This window comes from Paramormyrops kingsleyae, chromosome 6, assembly GCF_048594095.1.
Source record: "Paramormyrops kingsleyae isolate MSU_618 chromosome 6, PKINGS_0.4, whole genome shotgun sequence".
In the NCBI taxonomy this organism is placed as follows: domain Eukaryota; kingdom Metazoa; phylum Chordata; class Actinopteri; order Osteoglossiformes; family Mormyridae; genus Paramormyrops; species Paramormyrops kingsleyae.
Window position 1 is genome coordinate 18,022,882 of NC_132802.1, and position 19,935 is coordinate 18,042,816.

The 19,935-nt window shown below is 42.9% G+C and overlaps 1 protein-coding gene across 3 annotated transcripts in view; it reads left to right on the plus strand.

The window, feature by feature from the left end:
- The window catches only part of cntn3a.1 (contactin 3a, tandem duplicate 1), a 141,777-nt gene that overhangs the window by 34,821 nt on the left and 87,021 nt on the right, over positions 1–19,935 (plus strand). For all 3 annotated transcript variants that reach the window (XM_023805038.2, XM_023805035.2, XM_023805037.2), the window contains exons 3-4: positions 1,500–1,632; positions 14,774–14,949. In XM_023805038.2, coding sequence (XP_023660806.1) covers positions 1,500–1,632; positions 14,774–14,949 — 309 coding nt within the window. The remainder of the gene's footprint in view (positions 1–1,499; positions 1,633–14,773; positions 14,950–19,935) is intronic.

A 19,935-nucleotide genomic window follows, 5' to 3' on the forward strand; every position in this document is an offset into this window, starting at 1 on the left:
CTTTGGGCATCTTGCAGACGCCATGCTGGTGCTTTTAAACCACAAACTGGAAGATTGCATTCTGGCCAACTATTATGAAGTTCTTTCAATGGGATGCGCACAAGCATAATTGAATAGGCATTTGATGGATATTTAGTATGCATCGTCCCTGGGACGTAGCTCTCAAGGTCACAGCAGGTTTCCCTGCACTGTTTGCCTAGAGCAAAACGTTGCTCTGAAAGGTTTGTTTATTTATTTATTTATTTAGTGCTGGCTGATTCTTTCTCTTGGTGTGCATTGACGCTGGCCTTCTAATCGTATGCACGCAGTGGTGGTCACATAAATCTCATGTAAAACGATCAGTCGTTGTTAAGGAAACATAATTGTGCTTTAAGTGTTTGGAGGGAATAAAGAGTCTTGCTTTTGATAATGAAGCGGGAGAATTACAGGTCACTTTAAAGAAAGAGTCTGACATATTATCTCTAGTTCTGCACTGAAGGGTTTCCTTCTATTTTCTTAATCAGCGTTTAACTACGCTCAGTTTGCATTTAAATCGGATTAATGTAAAGCAGGCACTCTGATGGGTTAAATCAGTCAAATTTCTTCTGTTTGAGTGTCCCAGCACTGGGAGTTCCTTTCACCACTTAGCAATGTCACACGGAGTATAGGAGTCTTGGTTATCTTGCCTCAGATGTGATGTAAGGACAAAGAACTGATCCCCTTGATGTGGAGACTGGGAGAATGAATGACAAAGGGGAACTGACTAGAGAGCACAGTTCGGATTTTGGGAATTTTGTTTTAAAATATTAAGTATTTTAAAATACTCTGCACTGTTTGAGACTGGTGTTTTCTGTGTCCCCCTCAATGTTAAATTTGCTGTTTTAATAAACTAACACATCTTAATAATGAATTAAACTACATTGCACTTTTCAAATTAAGTGTTGCAAATAGGTCAGCCGTGGAAATCTATGCCTGAACACCTAATCTGTGTGGGATAATGTGTTGTAAATGCACAATCCTGCTTAGGTCTAAGGACAGAGGTAAAGCAATTAAAAGAACTGCCAGTTAGACCCTCACCCCTGCACCAGGGAGCCCCAGCAAGCAGCTCACAAGTGAGTCAGATTAATGGAGACCCGTCTCATGCTGCTCTGCATGGAGACTGAAAGGTGACTGAGGGCAGCAAGGTCTGCGGCTTATGTTTGACTGTGAACGGCCCTCGGGCATGCTGGGACAACTGCGAACACGTCAAAGGAAGGGTAGATTCCAGTGTGTCAGCCACTGTCGCAGAATATGAATCAGGGCTAGTGCTATTATGTGCTGAAGCGCATCCTAAAGGAACAGTGCAGGACATGAGACAGGTGAAGGTAACTGTGTTTTTTGGGGGAGGGAATGGGGGGGTGCAGCTCACTGATGGGTCTCCCACTCATTCCATTGCTGACTAATTATCTGTTTCTCAGATAAATGTCACCAAGCAGGCTAAATGGAGTCTTTGATCTTTCCCTCCCCACCCTCCACACCAGAGAGCAGCCTCCTGCGAGGACCATCCTTCACCAAGCAGCCGGGCAGCATCGTATTCCCTTTACGCTCCATGGAGTCCAGCCAAGAGGTGGTCTTCAGCTGTGAAGCCCAGGGTAGTCCACCTCCCACCTACAGGTGAGTCAGCAACCTCTCCAACATAAAATCACCGTGCACACCACTGATTCCTGTAAGGTAGGGCAGTATGTCTCAATTCCGGGAGCTGGGAGGGAGCAAAAATATGCACTGTCTGGCAGGGAGCAAAAACTCTGACTGTCTGGGGGTCCCAGTGAACTGGGTTGGGAAACTCTGCTGTAGGGGGGGGGGCTCTGTCAGTCTCACACCTGAGGGTCTCAGAGCACAGGTAAGGGGGGGGGGGGGGGGGAGGAGAGCCATGCATGCCTCTATTCCTTTTTTATCCTTAAAGATGCAGCCAATCGGAAGCATTTTTATCAGCTGCTGAGTCATTGTCACCGGACTTCATTTGGACCTCTTCCGCTTCTTTCCTTTTTATGATCCAATGTGTTTCCACACGGCGCCGATATTCACAGCAAATTGCTGGCTAATTTGTTTTGTAATCCAATCTTCCTCTGTGTATCGCATCCACATCACTTTCATTAGCAACTAAATTAATAACAGCTGACAAATTAGAATTGTCTTAGACAAATTGTAGCAAGTCCCCAGCTTTTGTTTGTTCAATTAACTTTCTCTTTCATTATTATCTCTCTATTCCACCTCGAGTTACAAATCCATCATTTAATATACCATGGGATTAAGACGTATTATTCGATTATGCCCCAAATTGCTACATTAAAATGGATTTTTTATGTGGCTGTATAATGCGGTCTAATTTAGTACTGTTCCAACAAACATATCAGGGCATTTATATCCCCTGAATTAAAGCTTGTGATGTTTGAGATCAGGTATGTCATCAGTACAGGACCAAAGCTGTATCCAGGAAAACGGTATTAATGGTAATGCAGTCAGAGCTCCTTTTAGAAACTCTATAATTTCTCAGCTCTGAAACTTATTTCTTGTGTTTTTGTTAAGTCATAAGATTAAGATAAAAGATAAGCTTTAAAAGTACTGTTAAAATCGCAGCCTTCCTTCCTTTCCCTTTCCTATTAAAATCAGAGATGAGAATGTTTCTCTCTTGACATCCAGTGAAACTGGAGAACCTCTGAAAGTGGAACCCCGAGCTGTAATGTAATTCCTTGACCTGTATCTCTCTGACCTCTATTTCAGCTTGTGTTCTTGTCATGGAAAATGGTTTTGCATATGTTTTAAAACTTCATGCGATGCAGAGGGGCAGAGAAAAGCATCATTTGCTAATGGCAGCTGGGTCAGCATCAATCACCAAAATACTATGGGAGCCATACAGTATATTGAGTCATATTTGCAGTAGCTAAATTGTTTATCATTACTTTGTTGTTTGTTGAGCTACTTGCAATCACAGCATTTGTTTTAATGCAACTGAGCCCTAGCTAGTGGTGTACTGATGTGGAAATTTTGGATGGCACTGAAAACTGATATATTTTTGTCTAATATTCCTGATAATCGGTTTACCTCTGAGCTCCACAAATGTGTAGTGAAACTGATGTTGGTGACATTACCTCTTGTGAATGTGTGTAGCAACCACATCATATACTGACAGCTCTCAGCTTAGGTAAAACTGCCTTAGAGTTTATGGAAGCGCTAAGACACAAAGGCGACATATGGCTATAAGTAAAGTAACACTTCATTTTTTCACTTTTTTAAATAGGTGGTTTTAGTGGGTAGTATTAGTATCTTTTTGGTGTTTCTGATATGAGGTGCCCTGAATGGTCTGAAAATTTCACTTATGTAAGGGTTTGTTGAAGGGATTACTTACATCGGACAAGACCAGCCTAGGCAGTGAGACACCAGCAAAATAGTGCCAACTTGGGAGACTGTAACGAGGTGTTAAGTGGTGAATAAGCCGATGAAAACCCTCATCCTCCACTTGGGAAAATGGCTGATCGTCCAATTGAATCATCTCTATTATTTTAGAAGTTATGCTTTAGCTCTGGTACTGTTAACTTTGAACATTGACTAAAGTCTAACTATCAGCTGGCAAAACAAGACTGACACATCGGACTGATGCCAATATCTCGATTTTTGATGAACATCAGCCAATACCGATATGCTAACCAATATGTAGCGTATCTCTAGCTCTAGGTCATACTGCCTCAGCTAAGTTGTTAACCCAGATTTCCCAATTGGACCATAAGCTCTGCGAAAGTGCTCAAGAGTCAAAGTGAAAGTGTTGTAAAAACACAATTCCACTAGGGTTCTGTTTTTATTCCTCATTGAAGCTTCAGTTTTGTGATTTTTACTGATAAATTTAAATAAAAGGAAAATCTGCAGACATCAAAGAACAGAATATCTACAATTCTCATGCTTTGTTTTGGTAAAAATTGTAGTAGGTTGCACTGGAGACATGATTATATTTCATAAAATTAGATGTGGTAAAATTTAATCCAGCCATCCAGGCAAACGCTTACTCTAGTCAGGGTCATGTGGTGAAACTTTATCCTGCAAGCTCTTTTGCTTAGGACATTTTTGTTTAGGATTTTCATTTATATACTATGCAAAGTGCTGAATGGCATTAGGCTCTTTGCTCCTGCTTCCCTCCATCAGATTGTAGGTAGTTTTATGTTAATCATGTTTGTACACAGAGACTGCCGTAGCAAAATCTACAAGGACTGATATGTTTTATACTTGAGTCTGCCAGTGTACAAGGTGACCTCATCAGTGGGTTTTTGTATGGTTGCTACATCTTTCAGAGCCCACACGTCTCTGCATACTGTAGAATTGCAATTTGGACTGATCACAGAGAAAATCACCAGGATGCTCCTTTTACCCAGAAACATTTCACATAGTCTTTAACCTACAGCACCTTCTTTGTTCTGGTCACTGAAAATGTCTCTAACATACTTACTTACTAGCAGATTCCTCCACAGAGTGAAACATCTATGCATAGACAGAAAGCATGTACACATTCCACACTTCAAGTATAGATTAAGTCCTGTTCTTGTCACTTAAAGGATACAGTAAGCTGTGTAAATTAAATAGGTTTAAGCACTCCCAAGCAGAAATCACTCACCTCCAACTAGCAAGAAAATAATTTGAGTATTTTCTGAGTTGTTGGAGGGGAGTAATCTTCTGTGACAGAATGTACCACTTAAAATGTGTAGAACTGCTTTTTCAATGTCAGCTGAGTCACTGTATGCTTCAACTGTTGGTGTGAAGTGTCCGTTAATCTGGTCACATTTAATAAGCTCATACTTAAAGTATGTGGCAACTAGTTTGGGGCTGACTTAAAGTCCACAGATGATTCACATTAGTACTGCAGTGGGAAGCGATTATATTGGGCCGCAAGAATGCTGATAACAAGATGGGGACTAAAAGAGAGGCTGCAGAGAGCTGTGGTGAGGCAATGAGTCATATCAGATTTCCTCTTTGAAGGACTTTAAGCACGTTAGACGCATTAATGGGCATGTTGACACTGCAGTGAAACCTGAAGCTTGTCCAGTAGCAAGACAGGCTCCTGAAAATGAATAGATTTCCTGTGTCGTGATGACATGAAGAGATTAAAGTTGCCATGTAAGGTTACCGTTTTCCATCCAGCAAGGACCATGCTTCCCCTGTACACACTAGAGTGTCACAGTGTTATGGCCAGCTGAGTATGAACTCAGCCTTCACGAACCAGGTCATTGAACAAACAGCATTAAATCCTGCATCGGTCGCCACAGATAAAGACCAGCAGCTGAATATATTGTGCAAATCCACATTCGCACTGGCAGGTCACATGTCATATGGTCCATTAAGCACCTTAAGGCCTTATGTAATTTGTTAATGTGGACATAGGCGAGTTCATGGTGCCTCTCATATGGTGGGGGCTGGACCCTGCCTCCCTGCTCACTATCCACACGTTTCCTTTCCTTAAATTCAGCAATAAAATTGCACAATACAAACATGGGGTTTCATAGACGCTGTGTCTTCTGCAAAATTGGGCTGCTTCTTCAGAGTACCCCGTATGCTAGTGATTTCTGTTGATTTCATTTGTACTGGATTTGTTGCCTATACACACAAATGATTGGGGTTGCCCCCAGTGTAGGCCAGTGTAGCCCCCATTGGTTAGGCCATCACTGGCTGTAGTTCACAAAGTGAAAATTGGAAGAAGTGACTGTGATCCGTCTTTGCAACCTGATTGAAAATGGAGGGATTGTCAACAAGAGCCAATAGCCATTGGTTGTTGCTGAGCTGCCTGACTGTTTTGGCATGCAAATCTCACCCGATGCAGATGTGGTGAGCAAGTTACCACAGGATACCACAGTTTAACAGTTTGTTCCATTTTTAGTGTGTCGGGGTTATATGGTAACATATTCTAATTTGTTTAATGAGATTCTAAATTCAGTGGAATCCAATATGTCAGTTCGACTGAGGTGAACTAGTCAAGGGATTGGTGTCTGAGATCTTGGGGAAAATTAAATTGACAGATTTATTCAGTTGCAACAATACAAAAATGTGTGGCTCCTTTTTGTATATTTTTTTTAATCCAATCATCTACAATCATTTTGTTTCAAAAGATAATAGTAGTGTTAAATATTCATGACTTGTCTCTTTATCAATCTACTTGCACTGTAGTTCTATAACAAGTTTGTGTGATATTTTAAGGTAGAATACAAATGACTCACGGGAGGATAGAAACTTTTTGGGTTGCAAGGCATCATGGCCGTGCAGGGAAAGCATACAGTATGTGGGTGGAGTGTTTCAGTTCTGTTTATGGGTTTTCTTTCTGCTAATCTTCAGAATATAATAAAATAGTTGCTATGAAATGTACATAGAGTTACATCTTTATGTTTCCTTGTCTGTGGGTTAATTTATATTTATTGAGTAAAATACATTGAGCTTTCAGCCATTAAAGGCTAGACTGTGTTGACAGCAGCAGTAATATATATCAGTAAAAGATGTAAACTCTTGTGGGAAAAGCTGGAGCCATAATATTTTGTGGAAATGTAACTTAACGACACTCTTTAGCAGAATAGGATAATGCTGAACCTCTTGGCTTTGTTTTTGGCATCCAGGAACAGGTCAATCTACACCTTCCTAAGACACAAGCATCTGCATATCTCCCAATTCCATTACATTAAATCACAGTTAGCTCAGATAATCCGATTCCCTTGTTATTCTGCGACTCATCCTGGCATGGAATCAGTCCCATTAGGCAGTACATGACTGTGTGTTGACTGCATTTTGAGTGTATCTACTGTATGTGTAATGTTGTCACGCACTCTAGAAAGTTGCCGTCATAACTCACATTCAGTGCTTACTGGTTAAAAGCATTAATTGGCCTTCACAAGCAAGGTCTATGACAAAACACCTCAACCTGGGCCATCCATCCATCATGCGTTTTCTGCCCACTGGTCCCTGAGATCAACAGTCCAAACACTGCTGGAAACAGGGAACCAGGAAGACTTGGGCTGCTGACTGAAAGGACAGCTCCAGGTCGAGGTGGAGCAGAAGGCAGACTCAGACGTGGGGCACAGGTTCCCTGGACTGGAAACCAGGGAACATATAAGGGGCAAGAACACAAACACCAGCATACATGCAACGTTGTAGAAATGCCCAAAGACGGGACACCAACTGTCCAATGCCGGCTACTTGGGATCATGAATCCCCAAACCAGAACCCAACTAAGCAGAAGCCCAAAGCAAGATGCCAATCAACAGGAACCTTGACCCCAAAGCCACCCACACCACCAAGCCAGTACCTGCTGGCAACTGACAGGCACAGAGGAACCAGACCTACTCCATCTCACCCCATAAAACAAACATTCAACTAAAAAGCAGCTGAGCCCTGTACTCTGAGAGCAATGGCGATGACTGAGCAGTGAGAAATGCTCACTGTTTTGCTTAAATACGGTTGGGTTCTAATTGCCATCAGCCCAAAGCAGGCTCAATTACTTGATTTACTGATCAGGGACTGGTGTGACCAGAACAGTCACACTCATCTATCTGTTCATTAATCCATCTTACCTAACTACTTATTCAGTAGAGCAATGTTTACCAATCCAGTCCTCAGGGTCCCACAGTCGGTCTATGTTTGTACTCCCTCCAAACTCCCTGCCAGACAGTCCATATTTTTGCTCCCTTCCGGGACCTGGTATGGAGCAAAAACATGGACTGTCTGTAGTTCCCTGAGGACCGGATTGGGAAACACTGCAGTAGAGGGATTAGCCATGAGCCCAGAGCCTGATCCAAGCAGCCTAGGGCATAAGGCAGGGTGCGCTTTGGCTGGGATTCCAATCCATCTCAGGGCACACACTCAGTCACAGCTGGGCATGTAGCCATCTATTTTTAGAGCAATCCAACAAACACAAGTAAAACACAGGCATGTAAACTCTGAGCCATTCATTAGAAAGCACATTGGGCCACTCCGTTTGCACTCATATTCCACAGGATGGTAAATTAGAGTAATTTATAATAAATGTGATTTTTTTCTGCATTGATATGTTACGATGCTATAATAGTGTTTAGAGAATTTTCTCTAGCAAATGACTCTGTGCTTTGATTGTGCTTCACGACCTGCCAGTCACCCTCTAATTCCATTCAGTTACAGACTAATTCCATTTCTTAGTAAATTTCATCTTCAGAAGGAGCAGTCATTTAGAGCCACCATCTCATCTAATGATTTTGGATTTTCAAAAGAAATTGGACTATCAGAGTATCTGATAGGGACCTGGAAGGGATGGAAGACTACACCAAAGGGATGATCATTTCCACCAAGGCACTGTGTACACTGCTCAATTTGCAGCTTTATGACAAATTTAAGAGAGCATTTAGCCTTTCCTGTCCCAGCCACTAAATATCTCCGGTATCACAAATGTGTCACTTCACCTGTCCATTCAAGTTTAAGAATTAGCTATTCATCTGTGTTACACTTCACGGGGAGCACGGACCAGGAAAGCAGGAGAAGGAGACGAAGGGTCGGGGAACGAGGGATTTATTAGGGAAACGCAATAAGGCACACGGGGCAGAACAGGTAATAACGTCAATGACAGGACTGGGGAAAGACTAACAGGGAAGCACTTACATACAGGAACTCAATTAGACAAGACAAGAAACAGCTGGTAACGTAGGGATTTCACACGTGGTTAACGAGGGGGCATGGCACACAGGAGGAGCGGCACGATCGGGACGTGACGATTTGCTTAAAGAACAGTTTAGCTACATTTTATCGAGGGAGGTGATCCTTGCCTTGTATCAGGCCTACAAATATATAGAAAGAAGAAATTGTTTTTTTATTTTTCAAATCAGCTCCCATCACAAATACTTGAGGAGAGGTTTCATGGAGATGTCAAAGAAGTGCTGTTCCACCGAAACCTCTTGCCTCTTAGTATGTCCCCAGTAACTAGCATGTATCACGGTAACAACTTTGATATGTCTGAATTAATCGACCTTTCTGCAGGTATGGTGAGAGAGACACTCCATGAAATCACAGAATTCTTGCCTCATTTCCAGTGTCCTCAAACAGTGTGGCTTCATGGCACAGTTCCTCTATCATTAGGATGTTTTTAAAGGCTCCAGTAATCACGATCATAACTGCTCATCTCTGTCCCTCTAAGATGCACGGTGGCCTGTCAAAAAGAGTGTTGTATCACCCTTTCTCTACAGGCAATAAAAAGACAAGCGATACATGATTAATATATGGCATTTGATATCTGTTGTATAATCATGTTAATTTTGTTAAAGCCATTAATTGCAGACAAACCTAGTGCAGCTATAACTGAATTTGTTTTACATTTGCACAACTTGTCAGTGTGAAGCAGATATTTATTTTTACCTATGAACTCGGCAGCCTTTTTTTGTGGGGGTGGGGTGGTCTCAATCTCATTAGGGTCATGTGACTCCCCTTTCACGATAGAGCTGCCCCTACATTAGTGTGTATTAATCGTTCTTCGGCCCCTCCTAGTCACACGCTGCAGTTTAATTTTCCAAGAGCTGCATTGGAGATCATTTTTCCATTTTTTTGTATGCCTGCACAGCAGTGCCAAGGCATTTGTTCCACTGATTTCTATCTGTCTAATGTAGTGTCTCATTGCCTTCAGTCCACTCACACCTGAAGGCAATGCATTTGCAGATTCATAGATTTAAGTCCTTCTGCCTTCCACTCTGTCTCATTAGTTAATATAATGGGCTTTATTTGTTTGGCAAATACCTTTGTCACCTTGAGGAATGTAAATGCTTCCTGCTTAATAGAAGGCAATAATGCCCCTCTTCAAATCAGAAGCTATTAGTATTTTGTTATTTCCTAAATGCTCATCTAAGCCGGCTGGATCATCCTTTTTGCATTACATCTCAAAATGTATATGTCAGATAAATACAATAGTGGATTAGCTGGTACAGTCTGCAGGGCGAGAAAATGCATGTTTAATAAGGCTGTGATGGACCGGCCTCCCTGAAGCTGTGCACCTTTCCAGCTATTGTCACAGGTCCTTCTTTGCATAAATTTGGTCAAACACCATGTGCAGGAAGGACCGGATAGAAGTGGCATAAAGGGCAGCACTGTGATCTCACACCACTGGGGGTGCCGGCTTGATTGCGAAGCGCCTGCTTTACCTGTGTCAGTGTTGGTTTACTCTGACTTCCTCCCAGTCCACAAACCCGTGGTTCAGGCGAATCAGCATCTCTAGAAGTCTTGGAAAATGGATGGATTAAAATTGCGCATAACGTGTGTTTTGGGTTCTATGCCCAGCCGGTCCTCAGCTTTTCAATAAAAAAAGAGATACCTTGCTAACGTACAAATGTCATATTTCGTTTGCTGTAATTTTGTATTACTTCACTTGTTTGACCTCACTTAAGCAATCAAAATTAATGTATAACTGTTTGCCAGTCATGACTACTTCCTTTGGATGGGAAACATTTTTTTTTCCAGAATTGGGTCTGAAAATGGTATGTGATTCAGCTTCACTTTTTCCTGATCGCTATCATTTAGACACCTTTCAAATGCTATCAGTAATGGGTACAATGATTGACCCAGTAATATGAGTCATTATACCTATAAAAACTATTCTTTCGGTCTTCATTTAAAAGTTAAGAGTTCCGTCTGAATTCTTCTTTGGAGCTGGGGATAGTGGGTGGGCCGCACTGTCTCACGGTTTGTGATTTTAATAAAGCAGGCATACCAGGGACCCAGCACCGACATGGGACAGGGGCCAGAATACAGTGGCACTTCCCAGCTCTCCAGTTTGCCACCTGAGCTGTCAGCAGCTGAAATTTTGGCTGGTTTAACTTCAAATCCCTGCCTGGGTCCTACATTTTAATTCACAGCACACAGAGGACTGTCATGCCTGAAGAAACAATAGCAAGATAATAGAATGCAATCAACATTTTGTTACACAGAGCGTAAGCAAGCACAGATAAATGCATGCATGTGATTGTACAAAAGCCACCAAGCTGGGAGATACCAATGAGCAGAGCTTTAAGCTCATTTCTGTCCCTGAACTTAAGTGTCATTCCACCTCACAGTTACATGCGGACCCACCATTCAAAGCTAATGAAAAAGCGACCAGTGGGGTTCGGTAAAAATGGCTACAGATGTGCTCTCTGACGTGAAGCCAACTGAAGGGGATGGACATTTAAAGCTTGTTGTGACAGTGATTGTCTTTTCCAGTGGCCAGGTTGCTCAGAACAGGGCCGTCTGACACGATAGCAGGTATAGGAGTGACAATAAAATGAGGGCTGTGGCAGCAGGGGGGTGTAGCACAATGATGATTGTAGAGAAGCCCTACATGTCTTTGGGAAGCAGGATCTATGTAGTTCTATCTGTTTTTCAACTAGGCCTCCAGCAGGAGTTATGAAAGACAGGAATATTCCTCTTTGCCAAAGCATATGTTGTATGGGGCTAACCGGATGTCTTCCAGAAACCCATTTCAGTGTACATGGGGAAGAAAGGGTTGGTGAACGGGTCACGTGGCTGGAGTTTCACTTGAGGTGTTACAGCAGATAATTTGTGATGGGAAGCATTTTGCCTTCAGGGTTTACACCTTGCATGAAATGCGAGTTGACATCTTATAAGGCAAACACTATTAATTCTTATGCTTATTTTATGAGTCAGTGTCTTTGCAATTTTACCTTGATGCTTGAAGAAATTCTTAGCTCTGTAGCAGTGGCAGTTTGTTAGTCTGTTTTAGTTTTTGCAGTTGTTTGGTTGTCTGACACATGATTTGATCATATCCACTATAATTAAGTTGTTGCTGGATGACTAAAAGAGACACTGTATGGTATTAATGCCATTAATGGCATTAAAATATTTATTGTTTTCTGCTAGCCAGCATGCCACTGGTATTGTAACCAGGCTGACTTGTAAGGACTGAACAGATACTGGAGGTAGTGCTGTCTCTGTTGTTATGTTTATTAATATTTATGCATGTGATTTCCATATTATTTCACTCAAATGCAAACACAGATTGCAAATTTTTTTGGACTTTAAGGAGGAGTCGGCCGTGGAGATGAGTGACTCAGAGCTTCCGGCTTGCCGTTTTGTGGGCACTTTTTAATTTTGCGCAATTTGTAGAGGTTTCCAGGCATGGGGGGGTGGGGGGGGGGCGGGAGTTTGATCTATGAGACTGAACCGACGGGAGCAGAAGTATGTCATTTCAAAATCGCTCTCAGATAAAAGGCTTCAGCACCCAGCAGGGCAGCCCTTAAGTCAGACAGTAATTCAGCAAAACCCCGAGGACGTAATGAGGGATTAATCAGCGCTGGTCCAATCATGGCAGGTAATCGCTTTCTCACAACAAAAGGGAAAAAAGCCCCAATCTAACTTACTTGTCACTTTCATGTATCTTTTTCCAAGTTTAATTTGAATGCGAATGCAGAAAGGGCAAGAGCCACGAATGCAGAAAGGGACAGAGTCATAAATGCAGAAAGGGACAGAGTCGTGAATGCAGAAAGGGACAGAGTCGTAAATGCAGAAAGGGACAGAGTCGTAAATGCAGAAAGGGACAGAGTCGTGACTGCAGAAAGGGACAGAGTCGCGAATGCAGAAAGGGACAGAGTCGTAAATGCAGAAAGGGACAGAGTTGCGAATGCAGAAAGGGACAGAGTCGTAAATGCAGAAAGGGACAGAGCCACGAATGCAGAAAGGGACAGAGTCGTAAATGCAGAAAGGGACAGAGCCACGAATGCAGAAAGTTGCAGCATCTGCTACAGTCCTACAAGAATAATACATCGCGCTGATTATTGCCAGCATCAGTAATGATCTCATTGTATAGCACAGCATACACAAGGAACCACCATTTGTTTTAATTACTGTTCCTGGGTAATGAAGGGACCCAGTTGTTCTGTTATAATTACAACATATACAGTGATGAAAGCATGTGATTATGCTGCTTGACTCTACTGATTGCAAGACTGATGGGGCCAGAGCTGGGTTGTATCCTATGAAAGGTGAGATTCACTGCATACTGACAGGTGTTTTTTTCACCAAGATGAAGGCCTCAGACTTCCATAGTGAAACAAAGAGATGCAGCTTATAGAACAATTTTGTAGTTATTTAGAGCACTGAGCCTGAGGATGCAGCCATATCCCAGCTTTTCACAGGTGTTCTTTTATCCATAGATGCACAGCTTCAAGCAGTAGGTAGGCAATTGACAGTACTGGTTGGTATACCAAGGTATGATATTGAGACTCTGCTTGCAGAAACTTTCTGTATCCAAATGACTGTGTGAATGTGTGCTGTAGTTGATATGAGGGGGGATGTCATCTCTCAAAAATGCACCCCCCATGTTAACCTGGCTCCCCCACTTCACCCCCCAGCAGAGAGAGTGCTGTGTGTGTTGTGAGCATCCTTGTGGTCAGCGCTAGATAAGTCCTCAGACTTAGTAAGACCCAATGCAAGACGGGAAAAGAGGCACACGCTAGGGCGAGCAAGCCAGGAAGAGAAGCACACGCTAGGGCGAGCAAGACGGGAAGAGAGGCACACGCTAGGGCGAGCAGGACGGGAAGAGAGGCACATGCTAGGGCGAGCAAGACAGGAAGAGGCACACGCTAGGGCGAGCAAGACGGGAAGAGAGGCACACGCTAGGGCGAGCAAGACGGGAAGAGAGGCACACGCTAGGGCGAGCAAGACGGGAAGAGAGGCACACGCTAGGGTGAGCAAGACGGGAAGAGAGGCACACGCTAGGGCGAGCAAGACGGGAAGAGAAGCACACGCTAGGGCGAGCAAGACAGGAAGAGGCACACGCTAGGGCGAGCAAGACGGGAAGAGAGGCACACGCTAGGGCGAGCAAGACGGGAAGAGAAGCACACGCTAGGGCGAGCAAGACAGGAAGAGGCACACGCTAGGGCGAGCAAGACGGGAAGAGAAGCACACGCTAGGGCGAGCAGGACGGGAAGAGAGGCACACGCTAGGGCGAGCAAGACAGGAAGAGGCACACGCTAGGGTGAGCAAGACGGGAAGAGAGGCACACGCTAGGGCGAGCAAGACAGGAAGAGGCACACGCTAGGGCGAGCAAGACGGGAAGAGAAGCACACGCTAGGGTGAGCAAGACGGGAAGAGAGGCACACGCTAGGGCGAGCAAGACAGGAAGAGAAGCACACATTAGGGCAAGCAGCTTTGCTTATATTCTGAATGTGTGAAGAGCAATTGGCATCAAAAAGAAGAGGAGGACCTTCTTCCATTCATCCATCCATTATCTATACCGCTTAATCCACCTGGGTCGCGGGGAAGCTGGAGCCAATCCTAGCATCTTTGGGCGAGAGGCGGGGTACACCCTGGGCAGGCCGCCAGTCCACCACAGAGGACCTTCTTTTATATTAAAAATTTAAAAATGCTGTATTTATACTATATACATTTTACTCATTTTTGTGTATGTTGATTGGTTGTATGCGGTCAGGGGCGTGCCCCCATTGAGCCATCCCTCAGTGAAAAATGAACAAATCGCCTACTGAATGTTTGTGTGCTTGAGTTGCATGCGCATTTCATCAATGCCTTATGACTATCAATCCCTGACAACCAAGAAATGATTACTATACCATGGACAGGGCTCAGCCACATTATTGTGGAACTCCTTTTATGTCTTCAGGGAAACCTTTAGAGATTACACTTGTAAAATTTGACATGCATAAAATGATAGATCAGTCAGACTAAATCAGACAGCTGTGAATGTGCTAAACGCGCTAAAACAAGCTTTAGCTTTAATGGACCCCTGCTTGTGAAAATGTTATGACTTCTGTTTTTTTCTCTCCTTCAGATGGAAGCTGAATGGCAGCAGCGTTGTCCCCACAGCAGGATCCCGCTACAGCTTCTATAGCGGCAACCTGAAAATCAGCAACCTGCTTAAAGAGGAGGATGTGGGAACATACCAGTGTCTAGCTGCCAACTCCTTTGGGACCATCGTTAGCAGAGAAGCTAAGCTGTCCATTGCCTGTAAGTTAAACGCAATCAGAAGCACTAACTATCAGCCGGCAGACAATTTTTTAGATGGTCAATAAAGAATAACAGAATAACAGTTTGTTAAAGAGCAGACTAAGGATGGATCTAAATATGGAAGGTGGGTCCATTCTTAACTCCAGTCCATTCTTCTCTCATGGCCCGGTGTCATCCAGTGAAGGCAGCAGCACCACTGACCAGTCTGCTTCCTGGTTGGGGTGCTGAATTCTACCTGTGGGAGTAGTTGTGATGAGTAGTGTGAGTGTCAGAGCTTTGGCAGCCACCATATAACCAAGGGTTTACAGTCTTCATTTAGCAGTTTTACGAGTCTAATTCCTGGGACTTTCTGAAAGCAAGGTGAACTGGGGGGTTGTGCTGCAGTGGGCTGTCATGGAAAAGGCCACATTGGCAGCTGATGACTGATGGCCCAGTCAGATTGAATTCTGATGTCTGCCCTGGATTTCAGAATGAGGCTGTCATCGCCCTGAAACCATTTGTTCCCACCCCTCCCACTGAGGCAGTGACAATTTAGTTATTGAACAGAAGTGATCTGGCTCTCTGAGGGATTACTACTGTCACAACATCTTCATAGAGAGTGTCAAATTGATTAGTCCTATCAACTGCTTAGGTCTGTCTGGCACCATATGTCATATCGATTCATTTTATCAGCCGTTCAGGTCTGACTAGTACTATATATCACATTGATTGGTCCTACCATTTCCGTACCAGCTTCAGGTTGTTGTCACCAATGGAAACTCACCATCTGTGAGGTTTACTACAGGACCAAAGTTCCGAGGGTCATTTAAAGCAAACTTGACATTATTACTCTGTGTCTGGTAGTTTGTTTTGAATGCATAAGCTGAATTCAGAGGGATATGCAGACACAGTGGTAAACTGCTCTTTATCACAAACAGTTGTGCATTACACTGTCAGTGACATGACTGGTACTATCCCTCTGTGATTTCATAAATTTAACCGGAATGAATGAGTACAAGGTGGTATGGTGCCACAGTGGATTAGCACCCGAGGTCTGAGTCTCTATGAGGGCTCCATGTGTGTGGAGGTTACATGTTTTAACTAATGGTGATTGATACTTTTTATTGATCTCCATGGGGAAGATCTCTTTTCATCTCCCCCCTCTTGCTCTCTATGAGAGCAGGCTTGGCCATGAAGGGCAGCCACCTGTGTCAGCACCCAGGGAGCTGAAGGTTAGGGGGCTTGCTGATGGACCCAGAGGCATGTTGAGGATGGGCTTGAACTGGCGGCCTTCTGATGGTAGGCACAGAGGCTCGGCCCACGGAGCCACACGCAGCCTCTCCATCGCTGTTGTTGTACAGTTGTTTTCCCCATGTCCTTGTGGGGTTTCCTCTGGGGACTCCGGTTTCCTCCCACAGTCCAAAAACATTCAGAGGTGAATTGGAGTTAATATATTGCCTGTAGGTGTGAGTGATGTGCTGGTGCTCTGTGATGGGCTGGTGCTCTGTTATGGGCTGGTGCTCTGTGATGGGCTGGTGCTCTGTCCTCAGTTGTTCCCTGGTTTGTACCCATTGACACTGAATGGGACAAGTGGGTATAGAAAAGGGATGGATGATTGAATACATAAAAATATTTTTAATGAATGTACCTCTTTTACCCCTGCACATTTTTATGCAGTTTAACACCTCGGACCCAAATGCATATGTCAGCTACACTATTAACATTCACATAGAAAATGAGCTGTTTTTAAACATAGATTGGCCAGTCTATCAAAGTTTACCAGGCCATTCTCAAAGGAAAAATGTATTTGAATAAATGTGAGCAATTTCGATTGCAGCAGGTCTGCCAAATATCTTTGAATAAACAGCAATGGTAGACAGTGAATGTTCCAGGGTGGTCTGACCTCTTATGCTGACCTCCGGTTGACCTCTTATGTTTTCCTGGGGTTGCCTGTAACTCAGTTTATGTAACAGTTCGCTATCTTTAGCTGAAAAATCCAGATAGGATCATTGGAAAGGTCTGGAGCGTGAATATTGGAGGAGATTTGCACGAGGGGCCCTGAGTAGGGCCTCCCCCCCGTTCACCAGGTATTGGCTTTGTCTAGCTGAGCACCTTTGTATTAAGGGGCTTTTAGTCACTGTGCTTCAGGTCACTCTTTCGAAAAGTGCCTTGTCCTCATTTTGAGTTATTGTATAATTAACCTTGTGTTTCTCTACCCCCCTACTGTCCTGCACCTTTCTGCAGCCCTGCTGTACATCTTCACCTAGTGATGTGCCCCTTTATACCTTCTGTAATTGTCCATGCCTATTGACTACCTATATCATTCTTTTGGGGGCACCGTTTGATACTGAATACACTAGTAGGTTTTCTTTTGTCCGTTGGGTGTTAGTTCTGTAAAACAGCGCTGGGACACCATTCCATTTCACTTGCTTGTTTCTGTCATTCACCGGTTGCATGTAAACCTTTGTAATCCTTGCATCTTGGCAAATTCCGTAGGATTCTTTAGGCTATGAATTGTGTCAGTGTGCAACTCTGTGACTTATGAGTAAAATCTGAAAATAGATCTTAGATTTTTTTTGGCCATGGATGGCTTTCATGTGTCTATATCGAGTGTAACTTTTTAAAATTATTCTCAGGCTTGCAGTTATATTGTCACTGTAATATTTTACACAGCAATTACCATTTGTTACATACAAAATCTTCTCCATGTGCTCAAAAATTGTATTCTGATGGGTAATATGAAAAAAAATATATGTTGCCTAAGCAGTTTATCCCCTTTCAGGTTTGAGCACAATATTACAGTATTATCTGAGCTTCTCGAGATTTCAGAAGGAAAGCACTGTCTTTGTGAGCTAAAAGGGGAGAGTCAGTCACGAAGAGCAAGAAGCTTTCAAAGCAAGTCAGGGATAAAATTACTGAAATGTGCAGATCAGGAAAGGGCTGCATCTAAACATCCCCGTGAGCCCTGATATAATTCTCTAAAAATCTTGTGAACAGTTTGTTCATCAGGAAATACAAGGAGCATCAACGTCACCAAGATGATGCTTGTATGTTTCCAACTATGCATTAGTCATCAAGGAAGACACTGCTAAGAATAAACCATAGATAAATACACATGGAGTTTACATCAAAGCCCCTGAGTAACCTGGGAAAAAAAGGTGCAGTGATCTGATGACACCAAACAGTGAACGGTCCCGACATAAAACCCATTAACCTGAGGAGAAAGGTGCTTTCTGTAGGCATTGTCCTAGGATATATATACAGTATGAATTAGGGATGTCACTATCGATTATACCAATAATCCAGTATTCCAGCAATTCATCTGACGATTCATCACATAATATAATATAATATAATATAATTTAGACACATTGTATTTGGCACAAGCCAGGAACCAACCAACCATTGCAGAGTCACACATGCAGTCAATTTAAGGCACTCAAATTCATTTAAGTTGCATGTCTCTGGACAGTGGAAGCAGGGGTGGACTTACTGTACTGCAAGGGTTACATTTACATTTATGGATACAACATAATATGATCGTTTCAATGACAGCAACCTGTATTTTAATTGTATTTTTAGCAGCAGTTTTCAGGGTAGACAAAGTTGCCCCCATCCCAGCTGTAACAGACTTACTGCTGCCCAGCTTTCTGCTACCACTGGAGTCTATTGGTTGTTCACTGCCAAGTGAATTGGTACAAAGTAACAAAATGAAAATGCATGGTAGACGACTTGTGAACAAATGTGGAAAGAACACAATTAAATGAAAGTATGCCAAACGTCAAGACTAACCCTAGCTAAAGAGTGAACAGATGAACTTCTTAAATTTGACCAGTTGATCCTCTTGCGCAATAACCCCCCCTCAGCCTCCATCAGCGAATTTTACTGACAGCATTCCCACCCCGATCCTGATCGGTAGGTTTTACCGCTGGCATCCCGCACTTTGATTAGAATATTATTGATGTTCCATTATTTATACTTTCCTCTCATTTTCTTTCTGCTCCAAAAATATCTCCAGTGTCCCCATACCCATGTCAGCCTAGGGCCCCAGAGGAGTTAGTCCACCCCTGAGTGGAAGGAGACAAAAGACACACACAGGGTGGAGAAGCAGTGACAGCGCTACCCGCTCCACCTCTGTGCCACCCTGATAGGCTCACACGTGTCATGTTAATATTGATATGGAATTTCATGCACATACAATCATCACATCACAAGGACTGCAATAGTCTGCCGGGTTCAAACCATCAATATGTTGTATAACATTTTAGTCAATCATAGGAAAAAATTTAGCAAGCTTTGCAATTTTAAAGATGGTTCCTGTTCAAAATTATCTATCATACGTAAAAAATAGCACTTTTGCATTAGCTCGTCATGCGTTCTCTGAGACAATCATAATCATTCTTGTCCTTGCTGTTTGGCTCACTCATAGACCGTATGGCGTGTTTGTGAGAAATTAAACAAAAATGAGCGACAAGGAGAAAAACGAAAATGAACTGGTCAGGAAAAGACATTCATCATCCACTGTAGGGAAATATCTCTATTTCATAGAGAGGATATTGAGCCAAAGCAAGTGATTTGTCGCACCCCTTTGAGTTTGTGGGCACAACTAACGGCAATTCCTCCAACTTATTTAACAGACTTTCTTGGTAGATAATAAGTTATATTTTCCTATATAGTTCATTTTCAACCCTTAAATATCGGAAAAATATTGAATATCGTTCAGCCCTACTCAAAACACACATTTTCAGAAAAATATTATATGGTTAATATGTACCGTATTATGTAAGTGACAGGGCTTAACTTTTGTTTTATCAGTGAATATTTTGACATAAAGGAAGTAGAAAATAAATTAAGAAAAATGATTTAAAGTGAAAGTGTCGACGAAGACAAACTAAGCTACTTCAATAGGCTAAATGGCACCTAACCTCGCATTATTTCGTAAGTCCGTCAAACCTGAGAGTCTTTTAAGATGTATTTGCATTGCAGCTGTGTTGTGGTGATGTTTAA